Below are 19152 nucleotides of genomic sequence, written 5' to 3' on the forward strand. Positions count from 1 at the left end.
AGGGAGAACATGAAAACTCCACACAGGCGAGGACGGATTTAGACCCAGGTCCTCAGAACTGTGAGGCAGATGTCCTAACCAGTCGTTCCCCGTGCTGTCGTGTAAGAAATGTTTTAGATAGAACAAAAAAAATAACGGACGAGTTAATCTGTCTCTCACCCTCAAATGATATCATGCGTGACAAGTGGTTAGACTCTCGAGTCCTTTAGGCAGACTACTAGGACAATGTCCATTTTGACATTGGGTTAAAGACGGGGCTACAAATGCAACACAGATGAAAGGCTTCTCCATGGAGCTCAGTGCAAATTCATTTCCGTCCTACATCCCAAAATTCAGCGAGCGAGTGGTGAACGACATTTCCCCGGGCCCACTCTTTGCCAAACACGCATAGAATAAAGGCATGTGTATGGAAACACATGCAATCTTGTCCATCTCGGCTCCCGCTCTCTCTCTCTCTTTGTCCGACTCCCACTTGTGCCCTTTAATATTCTCAAGCAAGTCAAACTATTTTAGGTGGCCTTCAATTCTGCTTGCTACTTGAATTACTGTTAGTCTCCGTAGGACATCACATTACTGGGAGGCTTTCAACAAGAGTTGATTATAGGTGAGTTCAACTTCAATATTTTGTCACCTTTTTACTTGAAAATCACCACACAGTCAGGAGGTAATGAGACAGGAGTTTAAAGGGGAATGTCATGTGACAGGTTTGATTCATACTCGGGCTGACAACATTGTCAACATGAAGCATGTGGTTCCGGCCAATGTGACACGGACATTTATCGTCAAAATGCACCATGCATGACAGTAAGTGGTTCACGTTGGCGTACGTTTTCAGGCACAATGATGACCTTTTTCTCAAATAGGCAACGTGTACAAGGCCTGTCATATGAATTCAATTTTAAAATGAGCAACAAAAGAATCAACACAAGATGGTAAAAAGTCTGCCTTGACTCTGCAAGGCCACTTTAACATATCCCTACTTCTCCCAGACATTGACACTTTCTTGCTCACTCTTCTAACATGTCAAATGTTGCTTTTATAAGCCACACATGATAAGGGGGAAAGAAAATAAAAAAATGTAAAAAATATATATATATATACTTTTTAATGTCCTAAATTTATATTTTCTCATATTGGCTGTTTGTTTTCATACTATAGAGCTGCTCCAACTACCGAAAGCAAATTCCTTCGGTGTCTTGTAACATACTTGGCCAATTAAACTGATTCTGAAATAATAAAACACTCAGTATTAACATTGTACACAAATGGCAAAGGTGATTCGCGTTACATAGAAACCAAATGCATGCTCAAATATTCCTAATTATCACACAAGTATGAAAACATGCAAAGTATTGCAAGCACAGAGCTGTACAAATGGCCACAAAAAGACAAAGAAAAAAAGCAACACACATGCAGAGGTCATCCTTTGAGGATCACTGACGTGAGGACATCCATTAAGCTCGGGTTTTATGCGACATTTTTGTTTCCACAAAATTTTATGGAACATTATATTTTATAGAGTGCACTCTCCAACAAACTTCTGATTCTAATGAAAACTTTAGAAAGGGTATTGACTACCTGTGAGTTCTGATGCAAACAAGGGTTCACACTCAAGAAAAGAAAAATTTTTAACAAATGGCTAATGCTTGCTGCCACTGATGGTACAACACTCACATGTAAACGTTTATGCATCATGTATGTCCTCATTGGAATCAGTGAGCAAAATAAATGTATTACTGGGTCAAATGTACCAGGAAGGCCAGTCTTGTGTAAAGTACCAGAAAGTGATATTTGAGTAAAAGTACACGTGTCTTAATAGAAAATAGCTTTGGTAGAAATTAGTCACCTTTTAGAAAATTATTTGTGTAAAAGTACTGTATCTGACATTTGCTACATGCACACATATTTCCCCTTTTTTTTTTTTCAATACAGTATAATATCTTTGTTCAATTGGTCCAAAAACATTGAAAAGCAATTTATCTGTCTTTTTTAGCTATTTGTGAAATGTTGTACTCACATCTTGCATTTCCTGAGGGGCTGAGCGGGCTCCTGCCCATAAAACCTAGTGATGCCCCTCCCATCTACCATTTCTACATTCTCTTCCTGATTTGAGCCCAGTTGCAGGTGGTGCATCTGCCCCTCTCCCATTTCCTTGGTGAAAGATGGATAGACAGAGTGTGCAGGAGTCCTTGGCTGAACTGAAAAAATGCTGATGTGTCACCAGGCCCACTAACAGCATGACGACATCTCTATCCGTCTCCCGCGATGCAACCTGCCTCACACAGGCCAAGAAAAAAAAAATAATAATCTCAAAGCAATATGCTGGTCAACACCATGTAAAAATTTTTGTTCTCAAAAGTGATGAAAATTTTTACAAATTAACTCGGAAAATGTGATACTTGGTTTAATGGTTTCATATTCAAATGCAAACAAACAAAAACAAAAAAACGTAGCCTACAGTACATACGCCATTGCCAGTGTTGTATTGAGCACATTAATGCTGTCCGGAGATCAGCGTGGATTGACCTCAAGTTTTCATAGCTGACTACTTGTTATTTCGTTACACAGCAAACTACAGTTGTTGAAGCTGAATCAATGGAACTTCTGCTTGTTTCATTCAAGTATTGCACCCTATTTTGCCTCAATCGCTTCTAGACATGATTAATCAAGAATCATTCCAAACAATTTATCACATTCTTATACCCACACCTATCAAAGAATGTCAAAAAGTGAAATGCATGAAGTTGATTGCGTCTCCTTTTTAGTTAAAGCTAAGCCTCTGTCACATGACAGCAAACTGTGAGTACCTTTATTTATTTAATTATTTTTTTAGTTGGATGGATGGAATTTATAATATATATATATTTATACAGTCATTATAGTTTAACATGTTAAAATGATCCAAAATGATCCCAAAACATTGCCTCATTAAAGCTATTATGACCGTAGGTTCATACCATATGGAACATACATGGTTGACTTGCAAGGTTCCACGGTATATATTGTATGTCTGCATCCATCCTTTTTTTTTTTCTTTTTAACCGCTTATCCTGTTCAAGGAGACCGGTGAGCTGGAGCCTACGGTACACGGTACATATATTGTAGAACAGTGTATCTCAAACTTTATTAAGCAAAGGCACTCGTCTTACATTAAAAAATCTCACTTCTCATTTTGGTTTCTCCTGCCATTCATTTAGTCAACAACAGGGTCTCAGCTGGTTGCAGCCAAGTAACGCCACCCATTATGCCTCGATTGCTTTTCAAGACAAAAATGCCAATGCGTGTTACAGCATGGATCACATCGCCCTTTATCGCAGACTGCTTATCTTGCAGCACCTTTATTACTCCATCAAGTCTCCTATATAATCAGCATCTGTCTCAGTTGTCCCTCACACTAACACCAAACCTCCAGCCATCACTGACTCAAACACACACACTCTCGCTCAGACTCACACCCACGCACAAAAACGAGTTCATGCAACATCACTCAGCTGACCTGAATGATGTTGGAGTGTGGATTTCTCCTGTGCCCGTGTTCAAGTGACTCATCTATCCTTCCACTGCTTCATTACAGCCTGCAAGGGCAACCGCTATCTCCCGCTCCTTCTGCCGCCCCAGCTGGAGGCAGAGAGATGGAGCTATACAGTAGGTAGAAGGTCTGATATCGCTCTGTCTTTAGTATGCCCCCCCCCCCCACCTTCATTTTGCTCTTTTTCCTCATCTCTATATTTATCTCCTGTCTCTACATCTATTGCTTTACATCTATGTTTTCAATCATGCTTGCTCGCCACCTCTTTCAACAAGACTTGAGTGAGTGTTGGGATGTTTAGCTAGCTAAATGTCAACATTTTAACCCCTCAAAAATGCAAAATTGACTCTAGTGCAAATAGCTCGCACAAACAAATCCTTTGGAGTTGCAAGGTTAGGCTTCACTGCCCCATATTGCTGGTTTCGATGAGGAGAGCTAAATCCTTCCACACAGTCTCAAAATGCGAGGAGTAGAGGTTTCCAAGAATGATGTAAGCTATAACAAGTCGTGTTTTAATTTGGTTGGGATGAAATGAGGATCGCTTAACGAAGAGATGAAAGGTGTAAGTATACAATAAGAATTATATTTTTAAAAGCAGTGAGCTAGATTGTGTCCTGCTTAGAGGCACAGCTTTTGGGAGGAAAAAAAACATCTTTTGAAGCCCTAGGGTAAGGCATAAATAATGGATTGCTAAAACCTCTTATTCTCTCAATTTTATATGGCTAGCTGTTATCAAAAATAACTGGATCTGTGGCGCATTAGCCGACTTGCACGCAACAGAGTGGTTTCTAGTCTGAGGAGGACTTTCTGGCCAAAAGTACAACTACAAACCCAGTTTTTGCACTTTTTCTTCCATTGTAGTGGAATACCATCACACACTTTTGCCAACAAAAAAAAGTTGGTCTCAAAAGTCACACATAAACTTGAAGGTCAAGCCATCTTTGGACTGAGACTTCAGCCTCTCACTTGAGACTTCAGCAAATCTTCTGAGACTTCAGCTCAGATGCAGTGAGGAGCAAAAGGATCAAATCTGAAAATATATTTTACATTTCTTTGGCTATTTTCACATAAAGGAAACATGTGAGGAACACCATAAAACTGTGAAAATTGAGCCTATTCTAATGTAGAGATACAGCAGCATAAGCATGCTTATTCACTATACACTACAAGTTCCAACTGCTTGGTAGTTTAATTTTATTTATTTTAGTTTTGATGAGTCTTTTTACACAGCCGTTCAGTTTTTTTCTAATACTGTAGTCGTGCGCCAGGTAAGAATGTTAAAATGTTACTCAAAATATTGCCTGTTCAGTAAATAAAGATTTTATGATGCCGACAGTTTGGTGTCAAAGTATGAACTAAATCAGAAGTGAAATCAGGATCCTGAAATTATATGTGTTCAAGGTTACACTTTACAGTTGAGGAGTTGCATGTACAATTAGTTCTAAAGTTGCTATTGATCTATGATCCAGGTTCTCTTATCCCAACAACCACAGGCACCTAAACCTCATTACTCTAAAAGACAACCGTTTCGACAGAGAGGACCGATAAAGCTGAATCAATGCCAGTGATCACTTGCCACCTTGATATGTATAAGCACACTGAAGAAGAAAAGACAGACGGGCCAGTCACATTGAAAGAACTCTTTCAAGTAGTTTCGTCACGATAAAGGGGATAACGGAGATCGAACTCTATGGTCATAGAGTTGAAGGATAGGGTACCTGCTTTATGGTAGTTAAATTTGTAGCTGGTCTTTTTATTGTAAATTCCATCCAATTTTTAAACATGGTGTCGTTATTTCGTGGCTGGTGAGATGGATACTATCGCAGCTGAAACTGGGCGAGTGCCGGGGTACACCCTGGACCGGTTTCCATATAGACCACACACATGTTGCACATATAGAAAAACAACCATTCACCCTCCCATTCACACCATGTGAGTAGTTTAGAGTCTAAGTTAACATAATACGCATACATTTGGAATGTGAAAGGAAACATTTACAGACCGGGACTCTCATCTGTGCTAAACCACTATCGAACCGTCCTGCTGCCTCAATCAAATAGGAAATAAGAAAGTTCAGCTCAGAGCCACGTTTGTCCAAAGTTCACTTTGATCTGAGAAGGTAAGACTTCAAGTCTTTCAGCAAGGCCCAATTAGTAGCAGTTCTAAAAAGGTTACCAGGCGAACTGAAATACTTTGTCAGTCACTGGTCCTTGAAAAGCACAAACAAAACATCCATCCATTCATTTTCCTTACCGCTTATCCTCACTGGGGTCACAGATGTGCTGAAGCCTCTTCCAGCTGACTGTGGGCGAAAGACGGGATACACCCTGAACCGGTCGCCAGCCATTTGCTGGGCAGATATAAACAAAGAACCATTAGCATTCACATTCACACCTACGAGCAATTTAGAGTCTTCAGTCAACCTACCATGCATGTTTTTGGGATGTGGGAGGAAAGCGGAGTGCCCGGAGAAAACCCACGCAGGTACTGGGAGAACACACAGATCATTTGAACCCAGGCCCTCAGAACTGTGAGGAAGATAACCAGTAACCAGTCTTCCACGGTGCCTTGTATTAACATAGTATCTATTTTTAACAATATGTTTCCCTTTAATTCAGTGTTTGGCATTCCATTATAGTGAAATGATTCCCAATCAGTGTTGGGAAAAATTGTTTGTTGCATGGCAGCGACGTATAGAGACAGACACAACAAAGGACAGTTCTTCCAAGAGCAGATAAAGGTACAATTAACCCGTATCGTTATCTGTTGGCATTCACAAAACAGACTAAGGAAAAGCTTTGCGTTCAACTAAAAAGGCCCAGATTTCACATAACTGAGGAAGTAAATTTGTGAGTAAACGAGGACAACATCATCATTATTTCAAGTATATATCGTACACATTTTTGTTTGGTGGTGCCACAAGATTTTATTTTTTATTTTTCTAAACGTAAACTATGTTCCTTAGCACAATAAACGTTGAGAAAACCGGGAATAGTCATAGTGTGTCTCGCTCTTAAAACAGCCAGTTGGTTACGGTGTCAGATTACAGATTTACACACTTCCAGTGAGGTCATGACGCTCCCTACCTGTTTCGAAACTGCGGAAATCCAAATTTTTGGGCGGATTTGTTTGACGACTAGTACTTCCTTCCCGTTTTTATTTGGGCCCTACGCCCATGTGACTTAATGCAGCATTAAGTATGCTACTTCTCGAATTGAACAACCGAACAGAACTTGAGGCTTGAACTTTTTGTTGTTGTTATTTTTCCCCGGCCGCCATGGGAGATACGGACACTGCCGGAGCCTTAAGTCGCAGGAGACGGGCTGCTTTTGCGGCGGGGAGAGGAGCGAGTCTGCAGCGGATGAATAAGAAGTGTATGTCGGCGAGTCAGCTCTCGGTGGCCGCTGAAATAAACGAACTGCGAATAAGCGAACTGGGCAAAGTTGACCGCTTGTTGGAGACAGCCCGGCCCACGGCAAAGTGTGACAAAAAGAAACGTAAGAATGACATAAATGACAGATTAAGGTGAGATATAACAACAACAACAAAATACTGAAAGTATATTTGTTTTTAAATCCAGCACCGGCCATAACGTCAAACGGTGTAAAATGGAAGCTAATGTACATGTTAGCTAGTTTGGTGGGGGATCGAGTTCACGTCGTTACCACTAAGTAGCGGTCACCGCCCTTGACTTCAATTTATATCTCCCACATTTATGTTCGAGGAGGATGACCTCTAACGTATCGAAATAAATATAAAGCGGCTATCTTAATACATGCACTGTGGCATTCAAGGAGTTAACGCCTACCTGTTCGGAAAGAGTCTTAAGTTAGTTTGTGCCGACATGACTTTACAAAGTCTGCCATTCCAGTGAAACCACACCTTTACTGACAATGACTTAATTGAACTCTTTGTTTTTAATTCTTTATCCCCGTCAAGCTGTCACAAGACACAGGACTCCCTGCTGACTTCATCCAGTGGTTACAATAACTACAGAGGGATTCTAAACTGGTGTGTGATAATGCTGGTAAGAGCACGCTTAGTTTGGATGCAGGGCTACATCTATCCATCCATTTTCTATAGCACTATAGTCCTTATTAGGGTTGCAGGTAAAATGGAGTCTATCCCAGATAACTTTGGGTGAGAGGCAGGTTACATCACAAATCCATTTATTTGGGTTTATGATGCCAAGCCATGTTAATATTCAATATTTAAAGATGGACAGCCATTTTCATTTAGTTTCAAGACCCTTCAGCACACTGTAGTCTCCAAATTTGTGAGCTGGAGAAGCCAAAAAAGAGTGCAACAATAGTTTTATAAACAACCACTTGCCTTCGAGAGCACTCATGTCTTTCTCATTGTCAGAATTGGTCTTTTGCCAGCTTAAACACTATAAATATACATCTTGGCAAGGTTTTTGTTTTCAATCGATAGTCCCCTTAATGCGCTCTTAAGTTTTGACAGTGTGGTCAGATGTACCTCAGTTAAGATAAAATACACCTTATGCACTCGCAGAACCCAGATTATTTCCATGTATGGCACAATGATTGAATACAAAGGCGAGTATGTCAACACATTTTACAGAATTTCTTCTTCTGTGCTCAAAGAAGGGGCTGAATGTGAGAGAATAGGAGCAGGGATGAGGCTGTAGCAAAGCCTGCCTGCTGCTAATCCAGCCTTTGAACACAGATCGTTGTGTTCATCGCGAGAGGTTTTCCCTTCATTCCTACTGAACTTCTGTCCCATCCCCAGGCATGGAGCCTTTGTGTGGGGTAATGAGATATCACCATCCATTCACAAATAGAGTGAGCAAGCCAGAGAGATTAAAAAAAAAAAAAAAAAAAAAAAAGAATGACAAGAGAAATGTATGATGAAGTGGAAGAAAAAAGTAATTTGAGGGGAGGAAGAATGTTGAAGAAAATAGAGAATTTATCCCAATAATGAAAAAAGTGACGAAGAGCAAGTGAAAAGTGTCATTTTGCAAAGGAAACATGTAACTAACCTGTAACTTATTTTTTGTTACAGGTACTTAGTAATGCCCGACTTTTCCTAGAAAACCTGTTAAGGTAAGCATGGTTGGCTTATTTTTATACTACTGCATAATCTTTTTATTCCTTTACATTAATTTTTACTGGATCAATGGACCATGCGTTAAGTATTCCGGTTGAAAAGGTGAGATGTCGTAACAGTTTCCGCTGTCCATATGTTACAAACAACTGGGACGCCATCTGACTGAAAAATAACTATTGTCGTTAAATGTGTGTTAACCTAGGACTTCGACTTTTCGAAGTCAAAATAGCATGGACGAGGAGATAGCGCTTCTTGCCAACACTACGGTGTACCACTGCGTTCAGCATTAACTCTGTTTTGAGTTTTAACACATTTCCCATGTTGTCACTTTGGATTTACATGCTGACCGGAAGTCAACATACCACCTTATGCCAAACATGGAAGTGCGGCTTGTCCATTACAGTTCCTGTATGTTTAGTCTGTGTAAAACATGGGCATCATTTCCTAATGGCAGTTTTTATTCATCCCAGAATGGCTCTTATATTACTCAGTGAAATTTTTCACTTGTAACAAGTCAAACTGCTATTGCTTCTACAAATAGTCTCGGTGTAGTGTTGAAAGCCTGGAACATAATTAAAAGAAAAGTATTTATCTGACTGTGTTTTCCTTTTTTTGAAGTGAAACTGCTATGCTATGTGGTTGGAGTGGTTTAATTTTAATTCAACATTTTCTTTTTTACTCTGATTTAACAGATACGGAGTTCTGGTGGACCCTATTCAAGTGATTTCCTTATTCTTGAAGGACCCCTACAGCTGGCCAGCGGCATGCCTGGTGATTGGTAGGTACGAACAGCTCAGGTTACCCCAAAGGCAAAAATCATTGTCAAATGATCATTGATAATGAGAATGCATTATTCTTCTGAATAAATTAAAACATTATAATATCACGATGTCATCAAGAAGATGTACCCTGATTTAGTACATTTAATTATTAGCAATGGGGAATTACACAGCAAAATGTAGTTTTATGCGATTAAGTAGTACAGTATTAGACCACAGCTACCATGAGAAAGTGACTTAACGTGCCTTTGTTTGGGACGCACACAGGATATATATATATATATATATATATATATATATATATATATATTTTTTTTTTTTTGTAATGCCTAATGTGAAAGTCTGCTGTGGTGCAGCTCACTTTGTCTCTAGAGGGATGCCCACTTGGCCTGTATACTGCCATACTGCATAGGTATTGTGCCGCAAAGAAAATAAGCGACATGAGCTGCTTTTATACCATCTAATCATACTGACTCACACTTTATTTTTTTTAGTACTCATCACTCCCATTCCCAAAGTCTAGCTTTTTGTCATAAAAAAAGGCATTAAGAGACTATAACTTGTCTCTATACTTTTAAACACAAGCTAATAATCCTTTATCGTAATGAAGAAAAATAGAATACAATGAAGCAATTCCTCCATTTAGTTCAGGATTTTACTGCTCCATTTCTTTCAGAGCGAAACCTGATGGAATCCATACCCGATCCCTGATGTATCACATTTTACACACCAGTGATAAGAGCACCCATTATTATTAAATGTCTACATTTAATCAACCTTCTGCAGTGAAGCAAAATAGAAGAAATGAATTACTTGTACTTGTGTACGCATCCATGCATGGAATTGGTGTGTTCTGTGCAACCCATATGATCTGTTAGTGCTAGCTCATTTCTTTTGGTAAAATTGCTGTTAAATTGAGTGTGATCATGTATGTCTTTGTGAGAAGAAAACAGAGTTTGTGTGCTTCTTACAAGGCAGGAACATTGGCTTGTAGAAATAATAATAATAATAATAAAATGTTAGTCAATGATTTCTCTGGCCACAAAACATGTTGCATAAATAATTTCCTTCTAAAACCATTGTCACATTTTGGAGTAGTGTAAAAGTAATGTCTTTTCGTACAATTCCAAGGCATTCCGGGATTATAAAACAAGCAATTTAGACAATTGTGTTTTGGTGGGAAATGCATTGTCAATTTTTGACGTTCATTGTTTTCAACAGTGTCCAATGTGTTTATCATGGTGGCTCTTTATACAGAAAGGCAGCTGTCAAAGGTAAGTGCACAAAAACCCTCCATTTTTCAATATACAATTAAACACCAGACATCGACTGAACTTTTTAAAATTCATTATTTGATTATTTTTCGAAAATATTCCTTTAATAATGAATAGCCCACCCAGTTGCCAATGAAACACAAAATTTGTTTCACTGTCTGCATTTAGTACATTCAATCATGCTTTGTCTGTTCGAAACATCCATCCATCCATTTTCTAAGCCGCTTCTCCTCACTAGGGTCGAGGGCGTGCTGGAGCCTATCCCAGCTATCATCGGGCTGGAGGTGGGGTACAGCCTGAACTGGTTGCCAGTCAATCGCAGGGCACATACAAACAAACAACCATTCGCATTCACATTCACACCTACAGGCAATTTAGAGTTGTCAATTAACCTACCATGCATGTTTTTGGGATGTGGAAGGAAACCAGAGTGCCTGGAGAAAACCCACGCAGGCACGGGGAGAACATGCAAACTCCACACAGGCGGGGCCGGGGATTAAACCCCGGTCCTCAGAACTATGAGGCAGACGCTCGAACCAGTCGCCCACCATGCCTCCAGTAATGTTAATTGCACAGTATATCAGTACCTGTAATCTCAGTGGAAGCTCAATGTGTTTGACATCGGTGGCTTATTTATTACAACCAACCCTACTGACCGTGTGTGTCTTTCTGTCTCCCCCTGTCCAGAGTTCATTTAGTGAGCATGTGGGCTTTCTTGTCCATAGTGTTAATCTGACTGTCATGCTGACATTCCCCGCCGCAGTGGTCCTCTTGGTGCCCTCCACGACCCCAGGTAAAATGTTTTTTTTTTTTTTTAAACTTTTGTTAAAATACCATTTATCCTGGCTTCCATTTAGCTGCCAACTAGATAGCAGTGTGGCAGGCTAGCTGACTAAAGTGCTACATTGTCATCTGTCCTCTCTGAGCGCCTGCAACATAGCGATGTTCGAAACAGAAAATATTGTAATTGCAGTAAAGATTAAGGGGGCACTCCTGTCTTTGTCCTTCAAAGAAGCAGTCGACCCATTTGATTGTGCAGTAAAAGACGTCTCCTCATAATTGGAGCCGGTAAGTGGTAATGGGCCAGTTGGTCATGACTGGATTGTATCCAGCTGGCGGAGGAAGAGAAGAGGAGGAGGGAGGTGTTTCCAAAGAGCGTACGGTTTGCAGAACAGGGTCATCAAGGGGTCACTGTATTCTGCATGATGGAAGCTATGGCCACACGCTGGAACCAAAAAGAATTACTAATGCATGCACAGTAGGCTTCATAATACACTAGCACATGTAATTAAGTATGCATGTTTAGGTTTTATGGTAAGACAACATTTTAAGCAGAGTGCAGTCTCAAAAACCTTAAATGAAAAAATTTTATGAAAGTTAGTACAACTTTGGAAACTAAGCAAAACTATCCAGAAATACATCCCTAAAATTGCACAAAAATGTAGCGTCTGAGACATCATCATGGGTGACCTCAGCAATTAAATCCAAACTACAAATTACAGGTTTTCCCTCTTGCAAGTAATCCCCCTGCAGTCTGTCGCGTTTTCCTTGCCTTCTCTAGCCTACCTTTATATACTCCTGGAAGGATTCTTCCGGAATCCTCCGTAACTCCGTGATCACAGCCGTCTTGATATCCACAATTTCATAATGGGTCCCACTGATTTCCCGCTCGATCTTGGGAAAGAGGAAAAAAGAATCACATTGAGCCAGGTTAGGTGATTAGGGAGCATGCTCAAGCACGGGAATATTCGTCTTGGCCAGGAACTGTCGGATGAGCACCTAAAGCAGTGTTTCCCAACCTTTATGGAGCCAAAGCATCATAGACCGGCACCAGTGATGCCAAAGTGGAGAAGTGTGATGATTATCATAGAACCGAAAATGTAACTCATTGGGACGTACCAGTAGCATAACGAGGGAAATAACACAATTTGTTGCTTTAATTTTTAAAACTTTTATCACACTTGTATAAACGTTAATAATGTTCAAAATGTCTCCACATCTGTTTTTTGATAATCGTTCGATGCAGATTAGCTCTATTTAAATTTTTGTCCTAAGAAAAAAAATCCTGAGCATCCCTGAACAGGTTCCACTGTAAAGCCATTGCTTTCGCTCATTTACAAGCCACCTGTCTTTTTCCGTCCATGTTTAGATGTTGGTAGACTACTTGGTAATGACCTGCTTGAGGACTTGGCCTTCCTGTATGGTCGTGACTGGCATGTCCTTATTTAGCATTGCTTTGTCTCCAGGTTGTGCAGGTCTGTGCTTCCCTTGCTGTATTGGACTGCAGACACTTGTTTGCAGTTTTGTGTGTGTGTGTATGTGCAGTATATGTGTGTGTGCACGACCGACAGTCCTCTCAGAAACCTGTGCACAGAGAGTCCCTTCCTCAGGCTGGATACAAATGCTGTTAAAAGTTGTTTTGCCCTTCACCGTAATCAACTGGGAGATGTAAATAAAATTCCCCATCAAGGTCATTGTTGTCATCTAACCCCCAAATGTTTCACACCATTAACATAATACAGTATGGTAAGTACAAATTCTTGGCATTGCTTCTATCCTTTAGTCATCGCTCTAGTGCAGCCATGTATAATTTTATGAGACATATTATGAGGCAGATAATGGGTTTCTTGCAAATGCATGGTAATTTGCTTGTTGTATTGCATGTATTACTCTGATCTGTTGACTTGGCATTGAGATTAGTTTAATGTCCAAACACCATAAAAGGCAGAAAGTATCACTTTCACTTTTTGTCCCCTCTCCACTCCCCTCTAGTCCTGTCTTCTCCTCTTACTGGGAGGTGAATGAGTAAAGGAGTCAGCCTATCTGTCTGTTCTCCTCCTCGCTCTGCTGTTCACACCGGAAGGGCAGTGCACAAGGGGGGTGTATGTGTGTAAGACCACCAATGTATATGCACACACACTTGCCTCCAAAGTGTCAATGTAAAAAGGGAAAGAACAAAACTGTCTTTGCTATGTTAAACAGATCCACCTCAACATTTCATAGGTTCGTTTTTAGCTTCTGCTACTATTCATCTTTGCGTCTTTGACAGACATAATGGCGGTTTTATGACTTGGATGGAAAGTTTACGTCATGACATTGTGCGTGTCACTACGATCACCAGTAGCTGTCTGGAGGCTACATTGGCCAGAGAGACAGATGGCAAACGAATAGGATCGGCTGTGATTTGACGCCAGGTGTTCTGACCTGCACCTCACCCTTCTGGCACAACAATCTTTATTTGTGTCCCTTCCTCATGTGTGCAATTGTATTAGCGCAATAAAGTGTGTGAGTGTGACTCTCTGCAGGCAAACTACTGCTCCAGCTTCAGGCTCAGTATCACAACATACTTCTCACTGTGCCGTTCACGCAATGGAAGTTAACGTGCCTCCTGTGATCCTCTCTTCTTCTTCTTCTTCAGTTGGCGGTGCGTTCGTACTCAGTACTTACACCATTCTCTTCCTAAAGCTTTACTCCTACAAGGACGTCAACATGTGGTGTCGGGAGCTGAGCACCAATAACGCCAAGAAACTAGCGAGGTCACTGTCTTGTAAGTTACACGCACACACAAAAACATGGCTCCATCCTGTGCTCATGTTCTTACAGTGACATCTATAGGCAGGCATTTGATACTGCGGCATCACTTATTCTTAATTTTATTCATGTAAATTTTGTTCTACATAGGTCCATCATCAAAGTACTGCAATGGAGATGACCATAAAGTATGTTACCCTGGCAACCTTACAATAAGAGGTACTTAAATTTATCATTTGTGTTTTGTGTGATAATTATTTTTTTCTATTTTTGATTGCCTTTTTCCTGTAAAATAATATTCAGAAAGTCACATTTAGCTCCTCTTTGTGTATCTGTAGACCTGTACTACTTTGCCTTTGCTCCCACTCTGTGCTATGAGCTCAACTTTCCTCGTTCTCCCAAGATCCGCATGAGTTTCCTAATGAGGAGACTTTTTGAGATGGTGAGGAGATATTTCATTCATCCGGAAACTATCGTCTATTACTTGACTTGTTTTTAGTTCAATCAGTCAGCATCGACATTACCACATGAATTACTTATTTGAGGGAAAATACAGGTCATGCACAGTACCTGTGGTGTGCTTGGGAATAGTCTTCAAACTGTTGTTGTCTCACAATTCTTAGTACTCCTACTATTACATTTCACCTGTTTGTGTTTGTCCTCAGCTATTCCTCATCCAGATGTTAGTGGGTCTAACTCAACAAGTAGGTGCACTTGCATTGAAATCACTTCAATGTCTCTTTTTAAAATGCAATTATAGTGCATGTCAGAAATTCTCCTAACACCTGTTTTCACTTTTCTTTCTTCTAGTGGATGATTCCCATCATTCAAAGCTCCATGAAGCCACTGGAGGTGAGCATCAAACATGGCATGCATGTTTAGAAATTCTTTAAATATGTAACCTTGTCTCCTCTTTCCTGTCTTGTGTTGTAGGACATGGATCTATCTCGGATGACTGAGAGACTCTTAAGACTGGCTGTGAGTAAAAAATGTAAATGTGAGGTAGCTGTTATACTGGGCTTTGCAGATAGATAAAAGATGGCAAGCTTTTAATTGTTATATTATTTCATGCCATGCATCCTCATGTTTATGAGGTTCCTTGCCTTGCTATAGGTACCCAACCATCTGCTTTGGTTGATGTTTTTCTACTGGTTCTTCCACTCATCTTTGAACTTCACAGCAGAGCTTCTGCGCTTCGGAGATCGACAGTTCTACAAAGACTGGTGGTAAATATGTGTTTGTTTAGGCTTTGCCGTTGTTATTTTCGATTTAAATTTTCATTGGACTGGTATAATGCTTTACTGTGAATCGTGGCTGTGAATGTGGTGATTGACAGTTTACCATTTTGCAAAGCCTTGGGGGGTGTGAGTGGGTATTAAAAGTGCCACAGAAAGAGTTCTCCATCAGTATTAATGAAAGTGTCATACCCACTGTTCCAGTATTTAGACTCTGTAAAGCCTCAGTATCCTTTTTTGCTGACTCATCTTTCAGGAACTCTGAGTCGGTGACATATTTCTGGCAGAACTGGAACATCCCCGTTCACAAGTGGTGTCTCCGGTGAGTTATTCACACACTTAAATTTGGAGACAGAGCAGCGAAATTCGTCGAAGTAAACTCAGGGGAGCATTTGGTTTGATGCAAGCAGACTGTACATGACAATATGATGTGTTTGGAAAATGACTCAAAAGACAGTGCTAGTCACAAGTACAGCACATGAAACAAGAAAAACAAACACAGCCCGAAGAGGAGATGCTTTACAATTATCCAAAGTAAAGTCTTGTTTCACAGCTATTAATGAATGTTTCATTTCAGTCGATGAAGATCCTTAAATTCAAATTAATTAGAATTTTAATTTTTATAAAAATCAAGGTATCTAAAAACAATACAGATAACACAGAAATTACATACCATATTTTCTTCTTTTCTTGCCTTCTTTTTTCCAACAGGAAAAAAGGGTAGTACAGTAACTAATTCATTATCTCAGTTCAAGAACAGTATTGTCCAAACTCTGATGTTAAATGGTCAACTGGACAGCTGTCTTACCCCATCTGCAGTTGCGATCTGATATAGTATCTAAAGGGATCTGATATAGTAACATATAGTAATCCCTCGTTATATTGTGGTTCACTTATTGTGGATTCAGTGCATCACATATTTCTTTATAGGTCAGTGTAGTGCAGTTACTCATCTGCACATTTCTGATACAGTTAGCTTCATTGGTTAAATGATTTTAATCTGGCAGCAATGACTCACAGGTCAGTTGGGCTCTTAGCAGAAAAAAAATAACCTTACTGAGTAAGCTCAACTCATGCATTTGGTAAGTCACCAAATTGGTTGAGGATACAAAGAACATGACCAAAAAGACAGTTTAAAACACAAGCCACAGTCAGAGTTGTATGAAATAAATTCACAAATACCAACCTTAGCCTGTCGAATAGCTAATGCACACACTCATAACATTATCGACTGGAACAAATGCTAGTAAAGAGCAACATTTAGCTTGATTTTTCTACAACTACAGTACTCTAGTAACACCGCATCAAATTCTGGGTACCCATAATGTGTTTCGCTGACTACAATGCCAGGACCATCAGTGTGAGGCACAGTGTCTGTGGTTAACCCAGGAAATCGCCTGTTTACACCATGATTGCATGGGCTATTGTTTGTGTCATTCAAGTAGAGTACACTTGCCTTTAATAGGCATTTGCTTGTGTGGATGGTGACCTCAAGTGGAAACACCTGCACCTATCTTAAGTATCTCTTATTGGCATTGAATTGCGTATGTAAAACTTATAAATTTGGATAATAATATAATAAATAATTGGGTGCTACTACGGATTTTATTTGTTGTGTGGGTTTTTCTGGAATGTAACCACCACGATAAAGTAGGGTTTACTGTATTATATAGTGCTATTTCTTAATAAAAACTGTTTGTTGTTGTTTTTTTTCGGAGGCTGGATTGGAATAATGGCATTTCCATGAATTTCAGTGGGGAAAGATGATTTGAGATACAAGTCATTTGAGTTTGTATATCAAGGCAAAACTTCATATAGAACATAGTACTGCTTAACAGCTGTCTTGTAATATTATAGTTGGGAATATTTAAATAATATTGTATGGCCAGTAGAGTTACTCTGTGATTTATCACTCCTAAGTTTCAAGCCATATCATGTTGTTTTCTTCTTGCAGGCACTTTTACAAGCCGCTGCTGAGGAGAGGTTTTAGTAAGATAGTTGGCCAGTCAGCAGTCTTCTTCTTGTCGGCGTTCTTTCACGAGGTACAGCTGAGCCCATGAACTGACCCTCTGTTCATGCAAACATTTGGAAGCAGATGTAAAGTTTCAAGTGCCATCTGTTGTTTTTTTTCCGATCTGTGTCTTAGTATCTGGTGAGTGTCCCTCTAAGGATGTTCCGACTGTGGGCCTTCATGGGCATGATGGCTCAGGTAAGATGATTCTGAACCCAAAAGCTGTAAATGTTGTATTAAAATTCTTATTTTGCCATATATGTTTGTTTTTCAATGTTTTCACTTTCAATTAGGTTGTGCTTAAGATCATAAATAAAAAAAAAAGATAAAGGGGTATATACATTTTTCCTTATGTTTTGTAATAATCATTTATCGTTACTATCATCATTGGTTGTGTGGGAGATATCACATGCTTCTACTGCCTTGTTGTAATGCGCATGGCATCCATTTAAACTGAAGTTTAAATAACCAAATATGGTTCCTTGCCCATCTTATGAGCATAGCAGCATGTTTGGTTTCTAAAGGGGTTACAATACAATCTCTTCTCTACCGCTCCTAATAAACATCAATGTTGTTTTCTTATTTTTCATTAGCTTCCATTAGCTTGGTTTGTTGGTCATAACCTGCGTGGTAACTACGGCAACGCCGCAGTGTGGATTTCACTCATAATTGGTCAACCATTTGCCGTCCTGATGTACGTCCATGACTACTACGTCCTGCATTACCGACAAGAGACTGACTGATGTGAACATATTTTGGATTTTTCACCTGCCTTCTAGGATTTTACAGTGCAGACGGAGACTTGCTGAACTATTTGACATGGCAGCCATAAGACACTTTAGTCACCTTAACTTTAAGTGGCCCACTCATTTTTTGCAGTTATGAGGTGTAAAAGTGTTTTTAACGTCACAGTTCATAAATATTCAGCTTGTGAAATTTCCACACATTTTTGTTCAAATTCCCTCACATAATGTCACATAAATTGGGTCCAAGTAGTCTTTCTGTCTGCTGGGGAACTTTTTTCCACATCTCTTCAAGAAAGAAATAGATGGTACATGAGAATATCTTTTTTTCCTGTGTCCTGACGTTAATTTAGTAGAAAATGGTACATAGAACATAAAAACTGTTTTCATTGCTGCATAACTCAAAGTACGGTGTATATGCTGCACTAAAACACTAAATTTTGTCACAGGGACAGTTTTTTTATTTTATGAATTAACCCTTTTCCGTACATCCTGACGAGAATCATAATTTTTTTAAGAAAACGTATTGCAGAAAGTTTCGGCCTAGTGTGTTGTTCCTCCTCTACTGTAATGCATCTTGGGTACTAAAAGTGAGTAATGCTAAATGTTAATGCTGACTATGTGTGAAGTTCCTTAGTAGACATTATCATTGTGTACTTTTGTCAAAGGACTCAAAATGTTAATGTGAAATTAAATGAACACAGAAAAATAATTTATATGCTGGTGAGATTGTATTGCCATACAGTTTGTATTTCTTGTTTTATTTTTACAATTGTAAATACAAAAATCATGTTGCTGTTAAGCGTTTGAGAAATTAAATGTGAATTTTCTTTTAAGAAGAAGAAGAATCACCTTTATTGTCATGAGCATGCACACAAAATTTGTTCTCTCCATTTTACCCATCACCGTGAACACATACACGTTAGTGGAACACACTGGAGCAGGGGTCAGCTGAAGCACCCGGGGAGCATTTCATGGTA

General features: G+C 39.6%; 1 protein-coding gene and 1 long non-coding RNA gene across 2 annotated transcripts; one reads left to right on the plus strand and one right to left on the minus strand.

Moving 5' to 3' along the window:
* Positions 1–5810: 5810 nt before the first annotated feature.
* Positions 5811–7410, minus strand: LOC133401652 (uncharacterized). The gene is made up of 3 exons (XR_009768451.1): positions 7338–7410; positions 5957–6016; positions 5811–5879 (listed from the first exon to the last, which is right to left on the minus strand). It is a non-coding gene; the product is annotated as an uncharacterized LOC133401652 (long non-coding RNA).
* LOC133401651 (diacylglycerol O-acyltransferase 1-like) lies at positions 6604–19072 on the plus strand. The gene is made up of 17 exons (XM_061674876.1): positions 6604–7054; positions 7469–7556; positions 8555–8595; positions 9292–9377; positions 10600–10652; positions 11340–11445; positions 14071–14199; positions 14334–14402; positions 14522–14625; positions 14849–14887; positions 14994–15035; positions 15117–15161; positions 15297–15409; positions 15675–15740; positions 17373–17460; positions 17565–17627; positions 18023–19072. Exons 1-17 carry the CDS (start codon positions 6807–6809, stop codon positions 18170–18172), a joined length of 1530 nt encoding a protein of 509 aa, XP_061530860.1. The 5' UTR covers positions 6604–6806; the 3' UTR covers positions 18173–19072.
* Positions 19073–19152: the final 80 nt, after the last annotated feature.

The sequence above is a fragment of the Phycodurus eques genome, chromosome 4 (genome assembly GCF_024500275.1).
Source record: "Phycodurus eques isolate BA_2022a chromosome 4, UOR_Pequ_1.1, whole genome shotgun sequence".
Taxonomy (NCBI): Eukaryota; Metazoa; Chordata; class Actinopteri; order Syngnathiformes; family Syngnathidae; genus Phycodurus; species Phycodurus eques.

Coding starts and splice junctions, on each gene's coding strand:
- LOC133401651 (XM_061674876.1), top strand. CDS start 6,807: ATGGGAGATACGGACACTGCCGGAGCCTTAAGTCGCAGGAGACGGGCT. Junction 8,596..9,291: donor TTCCTAGAAAACCTGTTAAG/GTAAGCATGGTT, acceptor CTGATTTAACAG/ATACGGAGTTCTGGTGGACC. Junction 15,162..15,296: donor AGAGACTCTTAAGACTGGCT/GTGAGTAAAAAA, acceptor GCCTTGCTATAG/GTACCCAACCATCTGCTTTG.